General features: G+C 41.0%; 1 protein-coding gene across 3 annotated transcripts in view; it reads right to left on the bottom strand.

Moving 5' to 3' along the window:
• Window positions 1–21,115, bottom strand: part of LOC119909161 (centrosomal protein of 128 kDa) — a 46,563-nt gene that overhangs the window by 22,292 nt on the left and 3,156 nt on the right. For 2 of the 3 annotated variants that reach the window (XM_038727255.1, XM_038727256.1), the window contains exons 6-17: window positions 20,487–20,559; window positions 19,775–19,897; window positions 17,180–17,266; window positions 16,637–16,711; window positions 16,334–16,481; window positions 15,215–15,354; window positions 13,829–13,900; window positions 13,335–13,520; window positions 9,000–9,188; window positions 7,933–8,394; window positions 5,760–5,924; window positions 4,653–4,817 (exon numbers count right to left, since the gene is read on the bottom strand). In XM_038727255.1, the coding sequence (XP_038583183.1) occupies window positions 4,653–4,817; window positions 5,760–5,924; window positions 7,933–8,394; window positions 9,000–9,188; window positions 13,335–13,520; window positions 13,829–13,900; window positions 15,215–15,354; window positions 16,334–16,481; window positions 16,637–16,711; window positions 17,180–17,266; window positions 19,775–19,897; window positions 20,487–20,559 (1,885 nt within the window). The remainder of the gene's footprint in view (window positions 1–4,652; window positions 4,818–5,759; window positions 5,925–7,932; window positions 8,395–8,999; window positions 9,189–13,334; window positions 13,521–13,828; window positions 13,901–15,214; window positions 15,355–16,333; window positions 16,482–16,636; window positions 16,712–17,179; window positions 17,267–19,774; window positions 19,898–20,486; window positions 20,560–21,115) is intronic. The other variant, XM_038727257.1, reaches the window with a different exon arrangement.

Below are 21,115 nucleotides of genomic sequence, written 5' to 3'. Positions count from 1 at the left end.
TAAAAGAGAAGAAAGGAGGGTACCGTGAGGTAACAGAAACCTAATACACCCCTTAACTGTTAATGATTCCCCTCATTAGGCCAGTCACTAGCAAGTTTGACTTCTTTTCAACATGACAGATTACAGATGAGCCGAGGCGTTGGCTCGCATGTCTGGCTGCAGCTCTGCTGGACCAGATTGGGAAATCTATGAGCAGATAAGAGCTGGCTGAGTTAATTATCCTGGAGCAGCAGAGGAAAACTAGTTTTAGGCGTGTAGGGGGGAGTACGTGATGTGCCATGTGTTTATTATTGTATAAGGGTGTGTTGTTCCAGAAGGCAACAAAAACATCAGAATTTGTCAGAGGTAGTTTAGAAACTTCACTGTACATAATAGGCTTTACTGTGTCATGTATATAATCTAACATCTACCAGACTTGGGTGTGTGTGTTTCTCTAGCATGTGTTATTGGGACCTCACTTCATGGGAAACAAAAAGCAGCCTGCATGTAAGCCAGAAGCTTTTAATAAAGTAACAGCGCAAAACCCATCTGCTGTCACACCGTGGGCGTGTCTGCTCTGTTTTGGTTCTCAGTCATGTTATTTGTAGTCTTGTTAGTATCTGTCTTATAGTATGTTGAGTTTTGGGTTCTGTCCTGTCTATTGCCCGGTGTCCAGTAGGGGTGGGGGAAAAAATCGATACAGCATAGTATTGCGATATTTTGCAAGGAAATATCGTATTGTAACACAAACGTCAAGTACCGATTTTATTTTATAAATTGTACATGAGAAGTTTGTTTTTTGGCACTAATAAAATTGCTTTTTCAGTCCACTAGAAAAATAATTTTCCTTTGGGGACACAATCTCAAGTTGGGAAAAAGATAAAATATTGCAATAAATTACAATATGTGTAAAATCGCAATAGTATCATATCGTGACATAAGTATCGTCATAATATCGTATCGTGGGGCCTCTGGTTATTCCCACCCCTAGTGTCCAGTATCTGTTATATACTTAGTCTGTGTTTTGAGTTTCAGTTATTTCTTGTGTCCAGTTACTCTGTGTTCTAGTGCTGGCTGGTCTGTTACTGTCTGTGTGTCTGGTTGTGGGGTTATGATCCGTTTAGTCATTATGACTTTGATCTTTCTGCTTTAGTCTCCGTGTAGCCTTGTTTATTATTTCATTCATCCGCATCTTTAAGTTTACTTAGTATGTGTCTTGTATCTTAGGATTAGCTCTGTGTCTTAGCTCCTCGTTCTGTGTCTCGGTTGATGTCTTAGTGTTTACTTTTGGTCGGTGTATCTCTGTGTTTTACCCATGTCTGCTCTGTGTTCTCTTTAATCTCAGCTTCTGTCTGTTTTTCATTGTTGGTTGTAGTTCTTGGTGATCTGTCTGCTTGTGTCTTTATTAGTTTATATTTATTCCTCTGATCTGTTATGTGTTCAGTAACCTGTGTCATGTCTGTTCCCTCTGCTCTCTCCCTGCCTGCCTGTGTCTCGTTAGACTCATGTCTGTCACCTGTGTTGCTCCCGCCCTGCTCGTTCCATCCAATTGTCATGCCATGTCTCCTCGCATTATGAGAACAATGGCGCTATATCAGAACTCTGAGTCCGCTCTCTCCCTGAAAGTCAACTTTGCTCTTTCTTCAGGTACAGAGGATCAGCTGTGCCATGAACTGGATTTTATGTATCTTTGATAGTGGCATTTCCTGCCACTATGTTCAACTTCACTGCCGGGTAACATGTGATAAAACAGTAGTTACATTGTATTTAGTGGCAGCAAATAGGATCCACTCCAGGTGAGCTCCAGGTGTGATCCACACCATTTTGGCGGGGACAAGCAGAGTGTGTCCTGCCATTTTGGATCATTGTGTAAAGAGTCACCCACATGGTCGCATCCGCCATCTTCCTCATTCTCCCCCTCTATTGTCCCATACACACACCCCCACACTAGGGATGGGCGTTTGCACTATTCCCAATCCAGAAGAGAGATCTCTCGCTGAGCCTTTGTAATCTCTCTCTCTCACATGCTATAGCACACGCACACACACACACACACACACACACACACGAGACCCTGCTCGCAGAAACACGAGCAATCTGTCCAAACATTTATCGAAAGTGTTTTCAACTGCCTAGCTCTTCGTCCATCTCTTGTTGCTCCTCTATGGTAGCAGCCTACAACCCACACAAAAAGATAACTTACTTAAGGGTTCATGATTAAAAGTATCCATTAGCCAGCAGGTTGTTTTACTAGGGGTGGTTCATAAATTCAATCAAGTGTTGTTCTATATCACTGTATTTCTTTTGCAGTAAATAATTGTTTATTTCGTTTTTTACATTTCAAATAATAAAGCAATGTTAATCCTGTTCTTAATTTATTTTTTTTTGCCTTAAAAAAAATAACTAAGTATTGATAAGCAGCATCGGTAAGAGTAGTAATACTGTTATATCTTAATGATACCCATCCCCACCCCACACACATTTGCTGACTTTATGCTTTGGTTGTGCTTAGAGCTTATTGGTTTATTGGCTGACACTGTTGATTATTAATCTGGCTGAAGTTAAAAAATCCTATCGTACCTTTTAAAGAGTGGTAATTTGTGTATGTATTATAATAACAGCTGGCTGTGATGGTCAGTGCTCAGGTTCACACTTCACTGTCCACCTTATTAATGTAAAATGGTGTTTAAATGCAGTGTTGGGCAGTAATAATATTACTGTAATATTACTTTTCCCAGTAACTAAGTAGTGTAACTAATTACTTTTCTAAAACAGTACTATTATTACTAGTTACTGATGCAAGTAACACTGTGTTACTCATTACTGAACACACCATCATTGACATGAATCAACGACAGGTCAGCGGCACCTGACTTTGGTGTTCATGTCCACTGATAGCCAAACACTAAAGGAAGAACGGAGAACGAGGGAGAGAGGCGTTCTTTGCACAGCTGTAAGTAGCTGCTGCCATTATAGTGTCACAGTCTGATGCAAAGAACATTGTAGTTTAGTGTAAACCAACAAAAAGCTTTCAACCGCAAACATTTCTACATCTGATTTATTGAAGCATCTGCTGAAGCAGCACAGTAATGTAAAACTTACAGACAGAAACTCCGGCAGCTGCTGCCACTGATGCTTGTACTCGTCGGGAGAGAGTGGCTCTAAGGTAGCGTTTTGTAACTACTGAATACAGCTCTTATAAATAGGCTACATGTGCAGAAAAACAGCTGTTTAAAAGACGTGATTTACTTGCTTGTTAAGAAACGTTAGGCCTAGGCTATATGCTTGTAAAACCCACACTTCTTGCGGCTGTTATGAATATATTAGCTAAAAAGTCGGAAGAGACAGCTTTGTTTGGGGGTGGTAGTGAAAGCAGTGTTTCCCATAATTAGCCTATAATTTGGATAATTATCAACACTGACCGCCACGTATTGATTTTCAAATTTTTTTACTACTATTTAAAATCATTTTTGATTGAGAAGCTGTATTGAGGAGCATATATTCCTGCAGCACCTCCTGACTCGCTCCATCTTTCTCTCTCTCTCTCTCTCTCTCTCTCTCTCTCATGAACACCACTGCACAAACCTGCCCGCTGTCTAACTGTGGGAAACACTGGAAAGTAATACAGTAACGTAACTAGTTACTTTTATCACCCAGTAATAAGTAATAATATTACTTTAAGGAGTAATAAGTAAGTAAGTAATTTATTACAATTTCTGAGTAACTTGCCCAACACTGTTTAAATGTGGACATATATTAGGTGGGAAACCATTCTTTGACTCTATTTTAATGTTTGGTTATTGTTCCCTGATGCCAGGGTGGGGCTGTGTATTTATTCATCTTTATTAATAGTTTTTGCAATATTAATAACCTTATCATTATATATTATTAAACCTGCCACTACCAGACCCCCTGAGTACTGTTCATTATGAAGTATTAATTTAATAATAATAATAAAACTGTGCTGATAAAACTGATAATTCAACGCTAATTCTGCTAAATTATACCGTGCTTGAATAAGTATATCTGCCATAGTTGAAAAGTTGAATTAACTTTTTATTAACAGAACTATTGCAACAGAAAATGTATTTTTCCTGCCATTACAACGCCACAAATAAAGACAGGAGGAGAAAAAAGCTCCATACCACCAAGCGGCAAAACAGGATTCATCAGAACGAAGCATGATCATCTCAAGTCATGTGGAAAGTCATTTTCAGGTAAAATGTACTGTAAACTACACATGTGAGTGAATAGATGCAACTGTAAAATGATTTACATTCATAGCATTTCTTATATCAGGTACTACAGAAATTTGGTACTACTTGAGAGGAGCAGCAGGGACTGTGACAGCCGAAGAGGCTGATGACCTGACAAAAAGCTGCTGTGAACAAGGGACTGTAAACTAAACAAATACCCAACTACTTTTCTCAGGAGTTGATGGACCAACTAGACGACCAGAGCTAAATGGCAAGTCAATATAGGACCAATATTCCTCTAATGAGATGCTCATGTTGCAGGGTGCGTGAATAGGCAGTTGTTTGCGTGTTCCTTAATAAGCAAATGGTTTATCAGCATTGCATGTCTGTGAGTGTGTTTTGGAGCCTTTTTAACTTTAAACACACACAACAAACAAAATGACATAGAATTAAATACAATGCAATAAAATGTAATACCTGTAGTTTGTCTTCACCGTTCCTAGCCAGGCTGCGACAAGCTGCATCTAGTTCCTCACCCATGGAGGTAAAGACTGCCTCTTGCTCTGCTTCCATCCGCAACACCTTCTCCTCCAACTTAATGAGCTCTGACTCCGAAGCACGTCTCCGCTCACCTGATCTGACCTGTGGAGGAAGGGAGAGAGCCAAGTGGGGTATTGTGGATTCAAATTAGCCATCACTGTCTGTTTTCAGTTATGTTTAGTAGGACAACCACTACAGCAGATTTTCTGTAGATGAGTACAGAAATCCTGGGAGTAGAGAGACCCAGGTTTGCTGGATCAATTCCAGTAGCAGTTACATTTTACTCAATAATACATAAGCACTAAACAGACAAACAACCGTGGGCATCAGAAAGCCATTCAGTTTCCTCTCACACTTACAGACCTAGTTAAGTTTTCCTCTCTGGCCAGCACTGTCAATAGTTTCAGGGTCCCTACCAGGACACAGTGAATCGATATGTCCGAGGCACAGGAACCAACTGATCAGTGCTGCCCAGGGACCGTGAATCATTATCTTGTCCCCGGGATAATAAACCACCCATGTTACATTAATAAGAGCTCCTTTTTCTCCATTCCCCCAATTCAAATCTATACATAGATCCCCCCAAAGAGCCCCATACAACTTATCAGGGGCCTGACAGAGAGATGAACAGGGGTTCAATACTTCATCTGCTGCTGTAAAACACCTGAGGACATATTGATAAAACCCCTTTCAAAAATAGTGCTGATTTGGCACCACTTAACCTTTCAAACCATTCTTAAGTTTGGATGATCACATAACCTTTCCAGATATCCTAGATCTCGGAAGGGACAATGGAAATCAATGTCCGTGTAAGCTATCGTTTGTATATGTTTTTCTTGCTTCCTGTTGCAGTTATATCTGATCAAGTAAGGAGATATCATTGTGATGATTAAATGTTTACAAAAAAAACAACCAACCTTTCTGACTGCTGAGAGGACAAACATGTCACTGATTGACGACAGATATTCTGTATTTATTGGAAGATTCACATCATTCGATATTAGTCACTATGTTTGAAAAACATGGAAAGGAGGCAGGGCTTACTTTGTCACCCAGTTCCTGTTTGAGTAGCTGGTACTTTCTGTTGAGAAGTGCATGTGCCTCGTCTTTTGTGCTCAGCTGCGCTGCCAGCTTATCACACTCATCCTTCATCCTGTCCAACTTGATGCGCAGCGCCCCACACAGCTCCTTGTCTGAAGCTGCATCTGCCTAGTAGAGTGGATGTGTTTGAAGCCTTTATACACATGCAATAATTTGAGACAATGAGCACTGGAGGCTTATTTTTTGCAAAAAATATCAACCAAAGCAGGATGCAATTCATATTACTTTGATTTTAAAGTCCTCAAATATACTGGGAGTTGAGTCAGTAGTGCAAATATGCTTTCATTTCATAGACAAATGCTGATAAATACTGCTATTTGGATCATATGTCTGCCAGTCACAATAAGGTCTGGCATGACATTCTGTGCCACACACAGAGAGATCATCATGTAATGGGTCAAGAGAATGGATAATACCATTGCCAAGACTTTGAAATCAAGTCTGTAAATCATGTCTCAGTCCAGCTGAAGTGTGCAAAGGCAAATCCAGCCTCTGACATTAGCTTTATATCTACAATGATCACATTATCACACACAGCTCAAGACACAGTAAAGTGGAATGAACAACAATGACTGAGGACTGAGAGTGACAGGAGTGACACAAACAAAGAAAAAATGGAAAAACAGAACTGCTGGAAGTCAGAAAGGAGGAAAAACAGATGGAAAATGCAAAATTAGAACTGGAGGGAGGCAGTAAGAGAGGGATTAAGGCAGAGAGAGACAGCGAGAGGGAAGATAGAGTGGAGGAGAAATCAAGAGTGAGAGGACAAGGACAAGAAAATAAGAATATTTTAAGCTTTCTCTGACAGTTGACTGTATCAAAATCGTAATACAGGCTTCTGGCTATGCTATGTGAATATTGGGTGGGCTTTTTAGGGACATCTGCAGCACCCGTAGGCTAGTACTTAAAAACATTCTAGCAAACGCCCTTGTCCTTACCGCGCTTGGAAATGACACCATTACAATGAGCTATGTCAGATATTAATGCCATTCAGCACAGCTAATTGGCTGAACTCAACCATATCAGGGAGGACCATGCCCCTTAAGAAACAATGTACCCATGTGGGCTCATCATTGGAGATATTGAAGGGAGGGAGGGGGCTGGGGCGCTGAAGGAGTAAGTCAAGTGGAGTCCCCTATCTCTACCGCTGCCTTGATGAGACTTCTGAGGTCTGATATCGGGGGTTTTTAAATATTCACGCTTGGAGCTTTGGAATGGCCAAGAGGATCCACGGGGCACCACACACCATTAAAAGCTCAGTTATCCTCGATTCACCCTTACTCAGAGGACAGAGCCCCGGCCAATGAAGAAAATTACTCTAAATGAGAATTTTGTCTGTGTCTCGCTGAGTCGGAAATATGCCAGATGTTTAGTGACTGAGGCATGTTATTCTGTGCTGAATTTGAAGTGTGTGCCAATGATACTCTAAAAGTCATTTAGAGTGTGGCACTCTAAATGATCCATGCCTGGGTGAATAGAAAAAAACCCTCTTTGGTTGGCTTATGACCTTGACATCTCAAAAGATTTGACAAATTAAGAGTGTATAACATCTGATACATAATACATGGGAAATACGCTAATTCACCTTCCTGCCAAGAGTTCCGATACCCTTCTCGAATCTGTATGATAACTATTGTAGCTAAAGCCAGCAGCCGGTTAGCTTAGCTTAGCTTAGCATAAAGACTTGAATCACCGGGAAACAGCTAGCCTGGCTATAAGGCTATTATCCCAGTGTTGGAATTACACTGTGGCTTTTGGGTGTGTGTGTGTGTTTGTGCCGCAGCAGGGATAAATATGATTTCAACAACATATGATATGAAGCATTTAAATAAAGATCAAAGGTATGCTTATTTCATGGCAATAGATCAACCATACTAACAGCTTCAGGTGGGGAGGGGAGAGAGAGACTTTATTGAGCTATATCTGCCTCTAATGCTAAATATTATAAAGACAAATTAAAAACGCATGACTTACTGAGAGATGTTGAGCTATGTCTATATGACTAATGTGTCACTGCATCGAAAAATCACTATGAGAGGGTGTTAAAAAATATTGTTTTGTGGCTAACATAAAGGAGAAACCTCTTTCGGGGTGGCATATTTGTAAAAAGGCATACCTTAACCTCCTTCAGGTGTGCCTGTATTTCATCCCGCTCCTGTCGGCAGAGCTTGAGCATGTCCTGCACGTCGCGATCCTTCTTTGTCCTGCTGTCCTCCATCATCGCTTTCATGTTGTATAGTTCTTTCTGATGGACCTCTCTCTCGAGCTGCAGCTGCTTCCCCAATGCGGCACATTCCTCCTGTACTGCTGTCAGCTTGACCTGGAGCTCCAAGGCGCCCTTCTGGAGTTCCTTCTTGGAGCTCTCCTGCTCAGCCAACCGCTGGACTAGCTGGGCATTGGCTGAGGTCATCTGCTTAAGGGCGGACTGGAGCTCGGCCTGTGTGTCCTGGTCTCTCTGACAACGACGGGCTTGGGTGTCAGCTCGTTCTTCCAGCCTCTGGTTCTCTTCCTTCAGTCTTGCCTGGACAGCTGCCTGACGCAGAGTCTCTTCCTCCAGGGCAGAGGAGGCCTCCCTCACCTAGGGTTAAGAGCGTGGTTAGAATCTGATCAAAGCTCTTTTAAGGACTCTTTAGTCGAGGTTTTTGCTACACTTTCATTTATACTTTAAAAGCACCTCAAACTAAACAAGACAAATTGGTCTGGCAACAGAAATGAATCGAAACATCAGACATGTGTGGTTACTCTGGGATTTGTACAAGATAGTGAATGTGTTATCTACTAAACAAGAATTTTAGAAAAAAGAACTGATATGTCTACTTTGGCACAATTTCAATGCCTGCTGACTACTTTCAAAGAAGGTGTCATCATTACATGACACCCAAATAGCAGACCTCATGGTGGTAGTGTGATATGATTTGAATGCTTGAATGTCATTTTTGAAAAAGGCAAACTGACACTGGTCTGGCCTTGGCTCTGGTCTTGAATCAATAAACTAGACTTGCAGCTAGCCTGATGGATTGAAATTTAAGGAACAATAAAGATTACTAGATGCAGATTGTTCAATGAAAACCTGGCCAACATAGTTTGGTCCTATAAGTAAAACAAAACAAAAAAGATTTATTTATTTTTATTTATTTTGTGTCCCTAGTGATTTGAAAGATAAAGTTATTTTTAACCCCACACCTCCCGCATTTCCTGCTCCAGTGACAACTGGCGCTGGCGGGTCTCGGACAGCTCCACGTCCTTGCGGTGGAGCTCTTCTTCACGCTGGGCCAAGCGGCCTAGGATTTCAGCAAGCTCCCTGCGGGCCGCCTCAGTCTGCTGGCTCAGCGCCTTCAGCTGGGCCTGAGAGCTCTCCTTTTCCCTGGCTGCCTGGAGGGAGAAAGAGAGAGGCAGGAGCAAAAAAGACAGAGAATGGGGGAGAGGGAGAGGAGAAAGGAAATGAAGAATGACAAATGAAGAGGCGGCGGAAGATGGCGTACAAAAAAGGAGCTCTAACAATAATGATGAGAGTAAAAGAAAGAGTGACAGGGAGACAGAGGGAGAGAAACATATGCAGTACCAGCTCTTGCACTGATAGGAAAATGCTAGCACTCAGCTCCCTGATAAGGGACAATGGTCAGGTCTGTTCAAGGCAGATTGCTTCTAATACTCTGGCTTTGACTGGAATTTGCAAAGACTTTGCTGTAGCTCAGAACCTAATCATTTAATTGAGCACTTGATTCTCTCCCCTAATTCATTAAGGGGGCAGAAATGATTTTGTAATTAATTCGCTTCACGTCGAGAATGCCAGGTGGGAGTCTGCCTGTCTGTCTGTCTGTCTTTGAGGCGCGAAGCTGCTGACTGTGAGCTTGGAGGTGACTTACTCAGTTCAAATGGAATGGAAATCACTGGGAGGTGACTTTCAAGTTAATAATAATAACTAATAAGCAGCTGTTAATTATTCAACTGAGCACAACTGCCATAGCATACCTTGCACAGGTACTCAGACTACTTGACTTCCTATTTGGTTATATTATTATAAGTTAATTCATTCTTCAACACATTGTTCAAGAGTGTTAATCTGACTTTGATACAAAGCCCTATATACCAAATAGGTAAAACAAAGTATGAATTAAATGAACAGAGAAAGGCATACCTAAGTATCCAACCATTTTGCTTTGCTCATTAAAAAGCTCCAGAACATTTTTCATTACATATTACTTGTATTGGTGTGTTTTCATGGGTATTTAGTAGTTCTAACTAGCATCTGCCTTTCATTCTTTCCTTTAAAACTGAGCCCAGTTTCATTCTCCTCTCCATATTGTATGGACGATGGTAAGAGGGCTCCATGCAACATACAATATGGATTGCAATAGACAGTATTTACAGTGGGTACGGAAAGTATTCAGACCCCTTTAAATTTTTCACTCTTTGTTTCATTGCAGCCATTTTCCAAAAATCTAAAAAGTTCATTTTATTTCTCAGTAATGTACACTCAGCACCCCATCTTGACAGAAAAAAACAGAAATGTAGAAATTTTTGCAAATTTATTAAAAAAGAAAAACTGAAATATCACATGGTCATAAGTATTCAGACCCTTTGCCGTGACACTCATATTTAACTCAGGTGCTGTCTATTTCTTCTGATCATCCTTGAGATGGTTCTACAACTTCATTCCAGTCCAGCTGTGTTTGATTATACTGATTGGACTTGATTAGGAAAGCCACACACCTGTCTATATAAGACCTTACAGCTCACAGTGCATGTCAGAGCAAATGAGAATCATGAGGTCAAAGGAACTGCCTGAAGAGCTCAGAGACAGAATTGTGGCAAGGCACAGATCTGGCCAAGGTTACAAAAAAATTTCTGCTGCACTTAAGGTTCCTAAGAGCACAGTGGCCTCCATAATCCTCAAATGGAAGACGTTTGGGACGACCAGAACCCTTCCTAGAGCTGGCCGTCCGGCCAAACTGAGCTATCGGGGGAGAAGAGCCTTGGTGAGAGAGTTAAAGAAGAACCCAAAGGTCACTGTGGCTGAGCTCCAGAGATGCAGTCGGGAGATGGGAGAAAGTTGTTGTAAGTCAACCATCACTGCAGCAATCCACCAGTCGGGGCTTTATGGCAGAGTGGCCCGACGGAAGCCTCTCCTCAGTGCAAGACACATGAAAGCCCGCATGGAGTTTGCTAAAAAACACCTGAAGGACTCCAAGATGGTGATAAATAAGATCCTCTGGTCTGATGAGACCAAGATAGAACTTTTTGGCCTTAATTCTAAGCGGTATGTGTGGAGAACACCAGGCACTGCTCATCACCTGTCCAATACAGTCTCAACAGTGAAGCATGGTGGTGGCAGCATCATGCTGTGGGGGTGATTTTCAGCTGCAGGGACAGGACGACTGGTTGCAATCGAGGGAAAGATGAATGCGGCCAAGTACAAGGATATCCTGGACGAAAACCTTTTCCAGAGTGCTCTGGACCTCAGACTGGGCCGAAGGTTCACCTTCCAACAAGACAATGACCCTAAGCACACCGCTAAAATAACGAAGGAGTGGCTTCACAACAACTCCGTGGCTGTTCTTGAATGGCCCAGCCAGAGCCCTGACTTAAACCCAATTGAGCATCTCTGGAGAGACCTGAAAATGGCTGTCCACCAACGTTTACCATCCAACCTGACAGAACTGGAGAGGATCTGCAAGGAGGAATGGCAGAGGATACCCAAATCCAGATGTGAAAAACTTGTTGCATCTTTCCCAAAACGACTCATGGCTGTATTTGATCAAAAGGGTGCTTCTACTAAATACTGAGCAAAGGGTCTGAATACTTATGACAATGTGATATTTCAGTTTTTCTTTTTTAATAAATTTGCAAAAATTTCTACATTTCTTTTTTTTTCTGTCAAGATGGGGTGCTGAGTGTACATTACTGAGAAATAAAATGAACTTTTTTGATTTTTGGAAAATGGCTGCAATGAAACAAAGAGTGAAAAATTTAAAGGGGTCTGAATACTTTCTGTACCCACTGTATATCTCCCCTTTCCAAACATTAATCTTAAAGGTACATAAGATGCTGATGTCCATTTCCACAATGTAAGTACATGGAGCCAGAAAAACTCATAAATATTTCAACAGTTGTATTTGCCCTGTGATGGGAGGGTGTACATTTATTTCTATAAAACACTGACATCTAAACTTGAAAACCCTCCATCACTGTAGTGCAACAATGGAGGGAGGACCATTGTTTGGAAACATGGAGCTGCTAAATATATTTTAAATTTAACATCTTAGTAACAGGGTAGACATTCGGGTTGTGTGTCTTATCATATTCACAACACTTGAAAGTGTAGTAAAAGCCAGTTTTCTGTGTATCACTGTAGTCAGTTGTCGCAACCTAGTTTGAGCCACTATCCACAGATATATTCTGACGTCAGTGAATTGCAGAAGGGAGAGTTTATAGGGAAAGTTTGCCTGAGGTAAGTTTTGTTTTCCTCTCGCCACCTGGGGCGTCACTACAAATCAGTCGACTACTGGAGTTGAGAAATGGATCTAAGTGCAGACATTATAGATCATTTTTCAGAACACACTGTCAAAGTCAAAGCAGCTGTGCATGAGCCAGAGTCCACTGTTGGGAAAATGCAACTGAAAGGAAGATGAAGTCCGCTGTTGTTCACAGTGTTGCCAGCTGGTTAGCCACTAGCTCAGTCAACAGCTGCAGCAGAAGGCAATGCATTTTCATGCTGCTTGCTCAGAGGCTTCACCGTAGAGAAGTTCATACACAATGCATATCAGTACCTTTAGGCACCATGGGACAGACTTTCTTAGCAGGAAAATGGCAATTTCTTTGTCAGTATGAATAGTGTCAAAATGCTTTTAGTTTTAATGGAGATTGGACATCCAAATGAGACACAAAAATGCTTCTTTAAAGAGGCATTCAAGTGACTTTGTACTGCGCTTCCATAAGTTAAATGACTCATAAGGGCAAAGATTAAAAAATCAGAGCATCAAAGACTCTGAGATATCTTCACTTTTAGTCCTAGTACTGGTCAAAGTCCAAAAAACATAGATCCTACATTTCTCATCATGCAACACAATAGCATCTTTCATCAGATCCCCACTGTTTCCTAAATGTCCAATGTAGCATAGGATTTACGTTTCAACGATGACATCATCAGGTTTATTCCGTCAAACTTCGTAAAGCTCCCTCCAAAGCCACAGAAGAAGCTATATGCCTGTTTTTACAGACTGAGTAGTACTCCTTGAGACAAGTAAACTGATCTTCATGTGTAATTTTGACCCTTTAAGGCAAAAAGGGCGAGATACCTTTTACTCACTTCAAAAGCAGTTTTATGATTCCACTCCTTCAGCTAGCAATGTCTTGAAATAAGGCAGAATGCAGGAGATCAGTCAGCTAGACTCACTGAGTCTTTAAGATTGATTTTTTTTCAGCCAACATTATAAAGATCAGCAGTTACTTAGCTGCAGCTGCTACTGTAGGCTGTGGTGCAAAAGTCGTGCAACGAAGGCATCTGCTTCAACCGACCTGCAAGGCCTTGTCGGTATGGAACTGAGCCTGGGCCATCGCCTCCTCCAAATCCTTCTGCAGTCTCCTGCACTTTGCCCTCCATTGTCGCACCGCCTCTTGGGCCCTGGTCTTCAATTCATCTCTGCTCCGCATGCTCTCCTGGAGTAATGTCTCTGTCTCCCTACTCTCTGCCTGCCCACGGCTCTGAAAGGATGAGTGAATTTATAAATAAAGGGTGTATTCGTTATTTGTATTTTGAATCAGTGTTTTTTATGTGGTGAATCCTAAAATGTCTCACAGGCCTAATTCTGAAGGATCATTTCTGCAGAGTTAGTTTTTCAATTCTTTACATAATACAGTTATGAACTTGTTGCCCAGAATGAGGCAGTGCACACAGTATGTTGCCAATTTAAATTGACACTAGAAAAAGCACACCTTGTTTCTGGTCCTTGAATTATATTATTTATCCACTTATGAATTACAGTGTGACGCATTAACCAATATTAAAATACCTGTATCTCCCTTAACTGTTCCAGCATTCGTAGCTGCTGTTGCTCCCGCCGCGCCAGGTCTGATGACAATTCCTGGTATATAGAAAAGAGAAAGGTCAAGGACGTGTGTGTGTGTGTGTGTGTGTGTTTGACTGCTACTGCTAATGGGAGGAAGAGGACAGAAAGGCAGGAGAACGGGAGACATAGGGTGTGGAGGAATTGGTTTGGGGCCGTGGAAGCTAGGATTTGATGTTTATAGAAGGAAGCACAAAAAGAAAATAAAAGTATCAGAGATTTTAAGAAAAGCTGAACCGTTAAGGGTGGGTACAGCTTGCAAAGAGTAGGACAAATGGCAAAGACAGAAAGGTCAAAGAAGGTTGAGACTGTGTTTACATGCTATCTACAATTGGATTATCTGCAAGGCTTTTCTGAAAAGTAGTTTGAAAGGAGAGTTGCACTGGATTAACTCCATATCCACAAGAAAATCACAATCACTTTGATGTTTCAAGTTTGATTGAAGTCTAAAGCCAGGGCAAGTAAGGTTAGCCTGGTGCCGCTTAGGTATTTGTACTAATAAGACTGCCAGTTAGCAGTAATTAGTCATAGACTGATTAGTAACAGACATTTTAGACTGTATATAAATTCAGTCACTGAGAAATTGAATCTTCCACCCTATTCTCCTCATTATACTTCATTTTTGCTCATTTACCGTTAAAATGAAACATTTCCAACGTCTATTTTGATCTAGACATAAAAACCATAAGAGGCGCCCCAGGTGCTACATGCAAACACCCACTTCATTTTTTTTTTTTCACACCGACTCTGCAATAAGGGAATCGTGGGAGTTTAAACGCATTTTCAGTGAAAGAAACATCAGAGATTAGAGGAATGTGCCAATGCTTAAAGTGCAGCTATTTCTACTAACATTTTATTGATACCCACCGTAGCCTTGAATACCCCTGCATAGCAGAGTGAATGCGTATTTCTTTTAATGTCTTGTTACAGTGATGGAAGTGACACATCACAGATGTATGAGAAGGATAAATGACTGCTGGTTGACTTCTGATCTCCTATTCCAACTGTCACTTCATCTGACTATTTTAAGAGGATCAAGTGGCATGGAGTTGGTGGAGGATGCGACCACGGATGAGAGGCACCCCGACAAACTGATATAACCCCGCTCAGGGTGGAGACGCCAGCACGAACAAAATCGAAAGCATGCTTGTGTTGTGTTCGTTTGCACTCCAGCTAAGAGATCCTCAATGTTTCCCACTTATTCTTTACTCTAAAGAATGAGTTGAAGAACAGGAGGAATTGATATGCAATGCCTTCTCTGAACCACTGGTGTTATAAGAGCTTGATGCTTTACATAAATACCCACTGTCACGTTATTTCTCTGATGCACACCTCCACCTGTACACTGAGTTGGACCCTCTCCTTCTCCTTGCGGTCCAGAGCCCTTTTCAGTTCTTCAACCTCGCTGAGAACGGAGGCCGTGCGCAGCTGGACTCTCAGGTCCGACACTTCTTTTTCCAGGTTCAAGCGATCTATACACACACGCACACATGCAGGCACATAATCAAAGTGTTGTTAGAACTACAGTGACAAGGAAATTGAAGTGACCGATGTATTAGGGAACACAAGAAATACACTGTACCATCTGTAAAAACATTTTGTGTGTGAGACAAATATTTAAGTCCATTTTGAATAATTTTCTAACCTAACTCTGAATACTGTTACCTCTTTACCCAATATACTGAAGGCTCATTTGCATGACTCACTGTCAGTTACTTCACTTGGTCACTTGGGGCAGACCAACAGTTGGTAGACGTGAACCGAATATTAATGAAGTGATAAGAGATGTGAATGAAGGATTACCCATGATAAACAAACATGCTGGTACACAAACACTAAGTACTAAGGGTGATGTAGTCATAAAGTTTTTCACAATTTTTTATCCAATCTATGTGAAATACAGATTTAAACAAATAATATAAATCTGCAAAATTACTGCATATTGAACTACTATAGAACCGTAGACACATTTCTAAGAATCCATCACTGCCCTTTGATGCATTAGAATCAATACCATTACAACAAACAGTGGGTCACTGAAAGGTAAGATAAAATACTTTTACTACCATCTACTCTGAATTTTCTCTCCTTTATGACCCCAGATTTGATATTATTTTTCTCTTCTTTTTCTGTGCTATGGCCCAATCAATTCTCTGCCCTCTCTCAAACACTCCACTTGTCCTGTCTTTACTCTTGCTGGCCCTGTATCTGATCTCAGACTTCTCTCTTCCCACTTCCCTGCATACACCCATTCTCCTACTCTTACAAGATATTTTGATCAAGCATTTGGCAATGCATGTGTGCTGTCTGAAGATTGCCTTTGAGGAGAAATCGATGCATAAAAAAAAGAACAAGACAATGGCAGCTTTTTCTATGGTTACAGAGTCGGCATAGCAATCTGTTAACCCGTCCATTTAACCTGCATCAATATCCTCTCAGTATATTCAGTACCTGGCCCTGGCTGTCCACCTCTTCCCTCCTCCCTGTCAGTATGGTTGCCATGTGGCTGAGCAATGGGCTGAAAAGTCTCCAGCCGGGCCCTCTGAAGCTCAGTCTTCTCCTTCCTCGTCCTCAGCAGCTCACCGCTCATGTCCTCCACCTGGAGATCATCAGCCGTGTAAGCATACACAAAGACATCTAACTGTCTGACAGTGGGCAAACGACACTGAAGTTCGCACACGATGCGCTGTTTAGTGTTTTGTCTCCTGAGGTTTACTGTACACTTGCATAGACAATCACGTAGAGTGCACAAACCTGTCGAACAAGGGACTCTCTGCTATCCTCAGATTGTTCTAGTAGTCGTCTTGCTCTCTCCAGTTCCTGCTCCATCTAAGGAGAGCACAACAATAACAATGTGAAGATAACACATAATGGACAAGGGTTTTGGAAATTGATGTACAAGTAGCAGCAGCCTGGTGTGATGTGTTCTAAGGGTGAGAATGAGCATCGCCTCATTAGGCATGCAGCATCTACGATCTACGAATTTAGAATGTATACAATTTGAAATAAGGCTCCATTATGAAAGTGTTAGGGAGGGGCTCCTACATTTTCAGCCAAATGGGTTTTATATATTAACTGCCTGAGTAAAAATGTGAATGCTAACTACTACTCCTGCCAATTTCTGTAAAATGGTTCTTTTAAAAGGCAAACTTTCATACAATTAAGTTCATAATAACTTTTCAAAGGTTGTTTCCTTTGGCTAATCGCACATTGGTTCACAAGACACCGCCATTTTACAAAAATTACATCTTTCAGTACTACATACACAAATAAACAAACAAAGCAATATATATTTACCTTGGACTTCTCCCTTTCTGCTTTCAGTAGCCTGGCTGCAATAGCCTCCTCTCTCTCGTGGGCTTGAACTTGGTGCCTCCCTGAAGTCTACAAAACACAAAATACAGTCAACAGCATGTATTATTATAGGAGCACACATACAAGAGTAGTGTAAGAATGCAACATGAGAGGTGCTATTGCATCACAGCATCTCCCATCTTGTCTTTTTGGAACAGGATACTGGCATCATGGTGGATTTGTACAAGAGCTTAGATCCCACTCATTCTGAGCAGGCTGTGGTGATGAATTACCGGCTGCTAGCAATAACATCTACTCAAGTGACTCATCATCTATTTGATCCACATCACAGCAGGCTCATCGGTGGGGAATAAATGTGCCCTCTGCTCTCCCTCTTGTTCTACTCTTTAGTAGTAAAAGAGATTATTTTCCTCTTTACTTGCTCATTCTTGTTTATTTACCCTTAATTTTTTTGGACAAATGCATTATTTCCCATCGCCCCAGGCCCTGCTGGTGTCCCATTAGGGCACTACGGAGAGAAGGATGTAAATGAATTCGTAGCTACTATCATTACACAGTGTGTTGAAAAGTCTCACTCACAAAGGTCTGGATACAGCTACACAGTGCCCCTCTGTGGTCTGCTAATAAACTGCAATAGGTACAAGAGATTTAAAATAAACTGATGCTATGACACTGATTAGCTTCAACGAAACAGTCCTCCAAACCAGTAACCAAGAAACAAATGATTCAGCTATTTAAAAAATGAACTAAAATACTGCTTGTGTAGAATATGGGTGATTTGTGTGCCTAAATGGAAAGTAGCAATGTAGGAGTGCAATAATACAAGATAACATTTGTTACTGTGACTGTGGGCATCTATTGAGAGCATCTAGCTATGAGTCTACATCACCAAAGTGCACCTAATGACAGAGTTCTCTCAGCTATTAATGCGTTAACACAAATGCATGGCTTAAAAAATATACACGCAAAAAAACATGATTGGCATGAAATACAGGAAAGTAGCAATTACTTGTTAGCGACCATTTGAACTGCATCTTAGTAGGTGTGCTTTCTATTCTCATAGAGCGGAACAAGAGGGCTGAGTAACACAGTAGGAACGCTGCTTTAACAAACAAGAGAGCAAGGCAGTACATTAGAGACAAACCCCAGTATCAGAGATTTGTCCATGTTCTTGTCAACACAGTAATAAATGCAAATAATCTAATGTGTCTAATTGTGTGGAAGATTATTAATCACACCAATTATAGTTAGTGGTTTTGGTTGCTTTCTGACTTCTGCTTTGTCAAGGTGAGGAATAATTATTCAACAGAGATAACTGGAGAATGTTTCAGCTTTCATTTTTTAGAATCAACCTTGCATTTTAACCATTCCGTGCCAGAGTTGGCAACCAGAACGGCCAAATTTTGGTTTTTTGAGCATTGCGTAAATGTCAGGCGTTTATTGCTACTGCCTTCGCTGTCCCATCAGCCAAATTTCTCCTCATGTTGGAAAAAAAATGTATTTAATTGAATGCCTCTTAGTATTTGTAATTATGAGTAAAATAATTTATGAATGCAATGATTCTCTCTCATTTTACATATTGCTTGATTAGTTGGGCTCAGACATTTAAAAGCACAAGGCTGTGAAGGTCTCAGACAAAAAGCCAAATCATCAACACTGTTGTGACATTTTACTAAAATATGTCATCTTAAGCTGGGACAAACTGATAAAATAGCAAGACGCCATGCCATTTTATAAAATACGTAAAAGTATTGCTACTTCCATTTTGACTAGATTTGTGAGAACAGAACTACAGTAAAAGCAGGTACATTAGAGCTTACAATAGAAGTGACTGCATCAGAAAATGAAAAGGTAAACGTCCACTTAGCCAATCAGCTTTTTCTTTCCAAGAGTCACATAGCTGGAACACACTGATTTGAGAGACTTAACCATCAGGAACACTTTTGCTACAAGCTGAAAGCTTGGCCACTGGATAAAGACCAGGGCCAACATGAAATCTGATATATTTTCATCCTGCTCTGTCAATCAGTGTCTTTCTAATGTGTTTGAAGTCTGCATGCCATATGTGACTGCCTGCTTTATTCTTTTTATGTGTATATGTCTGCATGTGTGCTTCATGAGTCCTTTATACTTGCTTGTATGATGTGTTTAGTTGTGTAAGTCAAATTGTTATTGTCATATGTGCCTGTATGCGTCTACTCTGTAATGGTTTTAACTAGGTTTCTTTCCAATCCAGCTGTATCCGTTCTATGTGCTTTGATGTTGTTGGTCTACTTTTGTATGACTTGTTTGTTTCTTTTAAAGTATAACAGAACCTGCTCAGGGACTGCAGATGAAACTTTGCCTTTCAGCTAAATGTGACACATTTCTATCATACTGATGTGAATTAATGTGTATGTAACAAATAATGGAAAAGTTAAGTATTGCTATGTTTTATCTTGTCCTGTCCACATCCCTCCATTGAATTTATGTGCCTTCGTGTTGTCTCTAGATTATTTTTGGCCGTTCTTTTTGAATGTGAGAGAACATGTGAGTGTTGGATGGAGGGATCACAGCAGATGAGTGGGGGGGTGTCACCTCCGGCAGCTCATCAGACATGGCAGCCCGCTGATCAGACCTTCTCTCTCTCTCCATGAAACTTCGCTCAGTGCGCATCTCTTTCTCCAGCTCCTGCAGACGCTGTTCCACACGAGACGACACCTGCAGACAGTGAGACAGAGGACACCTCAGGTCAAGCAAACATCCCCGGTGCAGGAATGGCAGCAAGATATGATAAATGAGACACCAGGAAATTAAAAGGGTGGGTGACAAAAATATCTCTTAGAGCTGACTGGAAGTATTACATTCATGACGCAAGAATTCCCTGTCTAATCAGGAAGCATCTCATCCACCTGTAAAAGACAGTTAATACCTTTATCTTGTCACGTCCACAGCCGTGGCAAGATAAAAAATATTAAACATGTTGGCTGTCATTTCAAGCAGCATATTTGTCACAGTAGTGACGGTGCAGCGAGGAGCCATGTGTCTGGAAATTATACAGAGATATTTGCTAAAGTTAGACTTCACTGAAGTTCCATTTGAAAATGGGGACACCATTTGTCCGTAGCTGTTCTCTATTCAGAAAACTAACATATTTGCATACTGCATGCTTTATACAGCCATTTTTTATGTATCAATAACTGTGCTGTGAGGTCCTTAAATTCGGGATGCATCCACTTTTCTTCCAAAGTGCACTGAGCTAGAAAGCATACTTGAAGTATTGTTGGTGAAATTCACAGCTACAACTCACTGAGGCCTGTCTCTGGGAAGTCGTCATGTGTCCTGAGAGGCTCTCCATCGCTCGTCTGGTGTCAATATCAGACCTATAAAAAAATAAATAAAAAAAACAGACAAACACAGCAGACTGAAGATATTTACACAGTAGAGTTCGCCATCATTTTGAAAAATTCTATTCCAGGACATCATTGATCAAACGTTGAATGCATAATGTGACAACTAAAAAATAATTATGCAGCTTCAGTTGAAATACAGTGGTTGATGGTGGATCAATTTAGTCCGGTCAGCAGCACCAAGGAGGAGAGATTTTTAAATATCCTGAAAATGTCATGTTGGGAGGGAGAAAGATCTGCTGCCTTTTGACTTTCCAGTGCCGTCTCTTTTAGTCTTTCAAGGACACTTTTATCACTTTATCATCAAATACATTTCAAAGACCTGAAAAACATACATTTGTTTGCAAAGCTCGAGCAAAAACTGTTTCTGTAGAGCGGGTATAAAAACTAAAACATGTACGGTCTAATTTAGGGTAGAAAATAATATAGAAAATCTGTGGGCAGACCTAAAGAAGAGACTGCATAGATCAGAAGAGTAACCCCTTGCACTTTGCGTGGATTACTAGATCAGTGTGTACAAGATTCGTAA

The sequence above is a fragment of the Micropterus salmoides genome, unplaced genomic scaffold (genome assembly GCF_014851395.1).
Source record: "Micropterus salmoides isolate LMB-PRFRI ecotype aquatic unplaced genomic scaffold, ASM1485139v1 Ms_hic_scaffold_18, whole genome shotgun sequence".
Taxonomy (NCBI): domain Eukaryota; kingdom Metazoa; phylum Chordata; class Actinopteri; order Centrarchiformes; family Centrarchidae; genus Micropterus; species Micropterus salmoides.
Note: the sequence above shows the minus strand (reverse complement) of the source record. Positions and strands in the feature narration are given on the sequence as shown.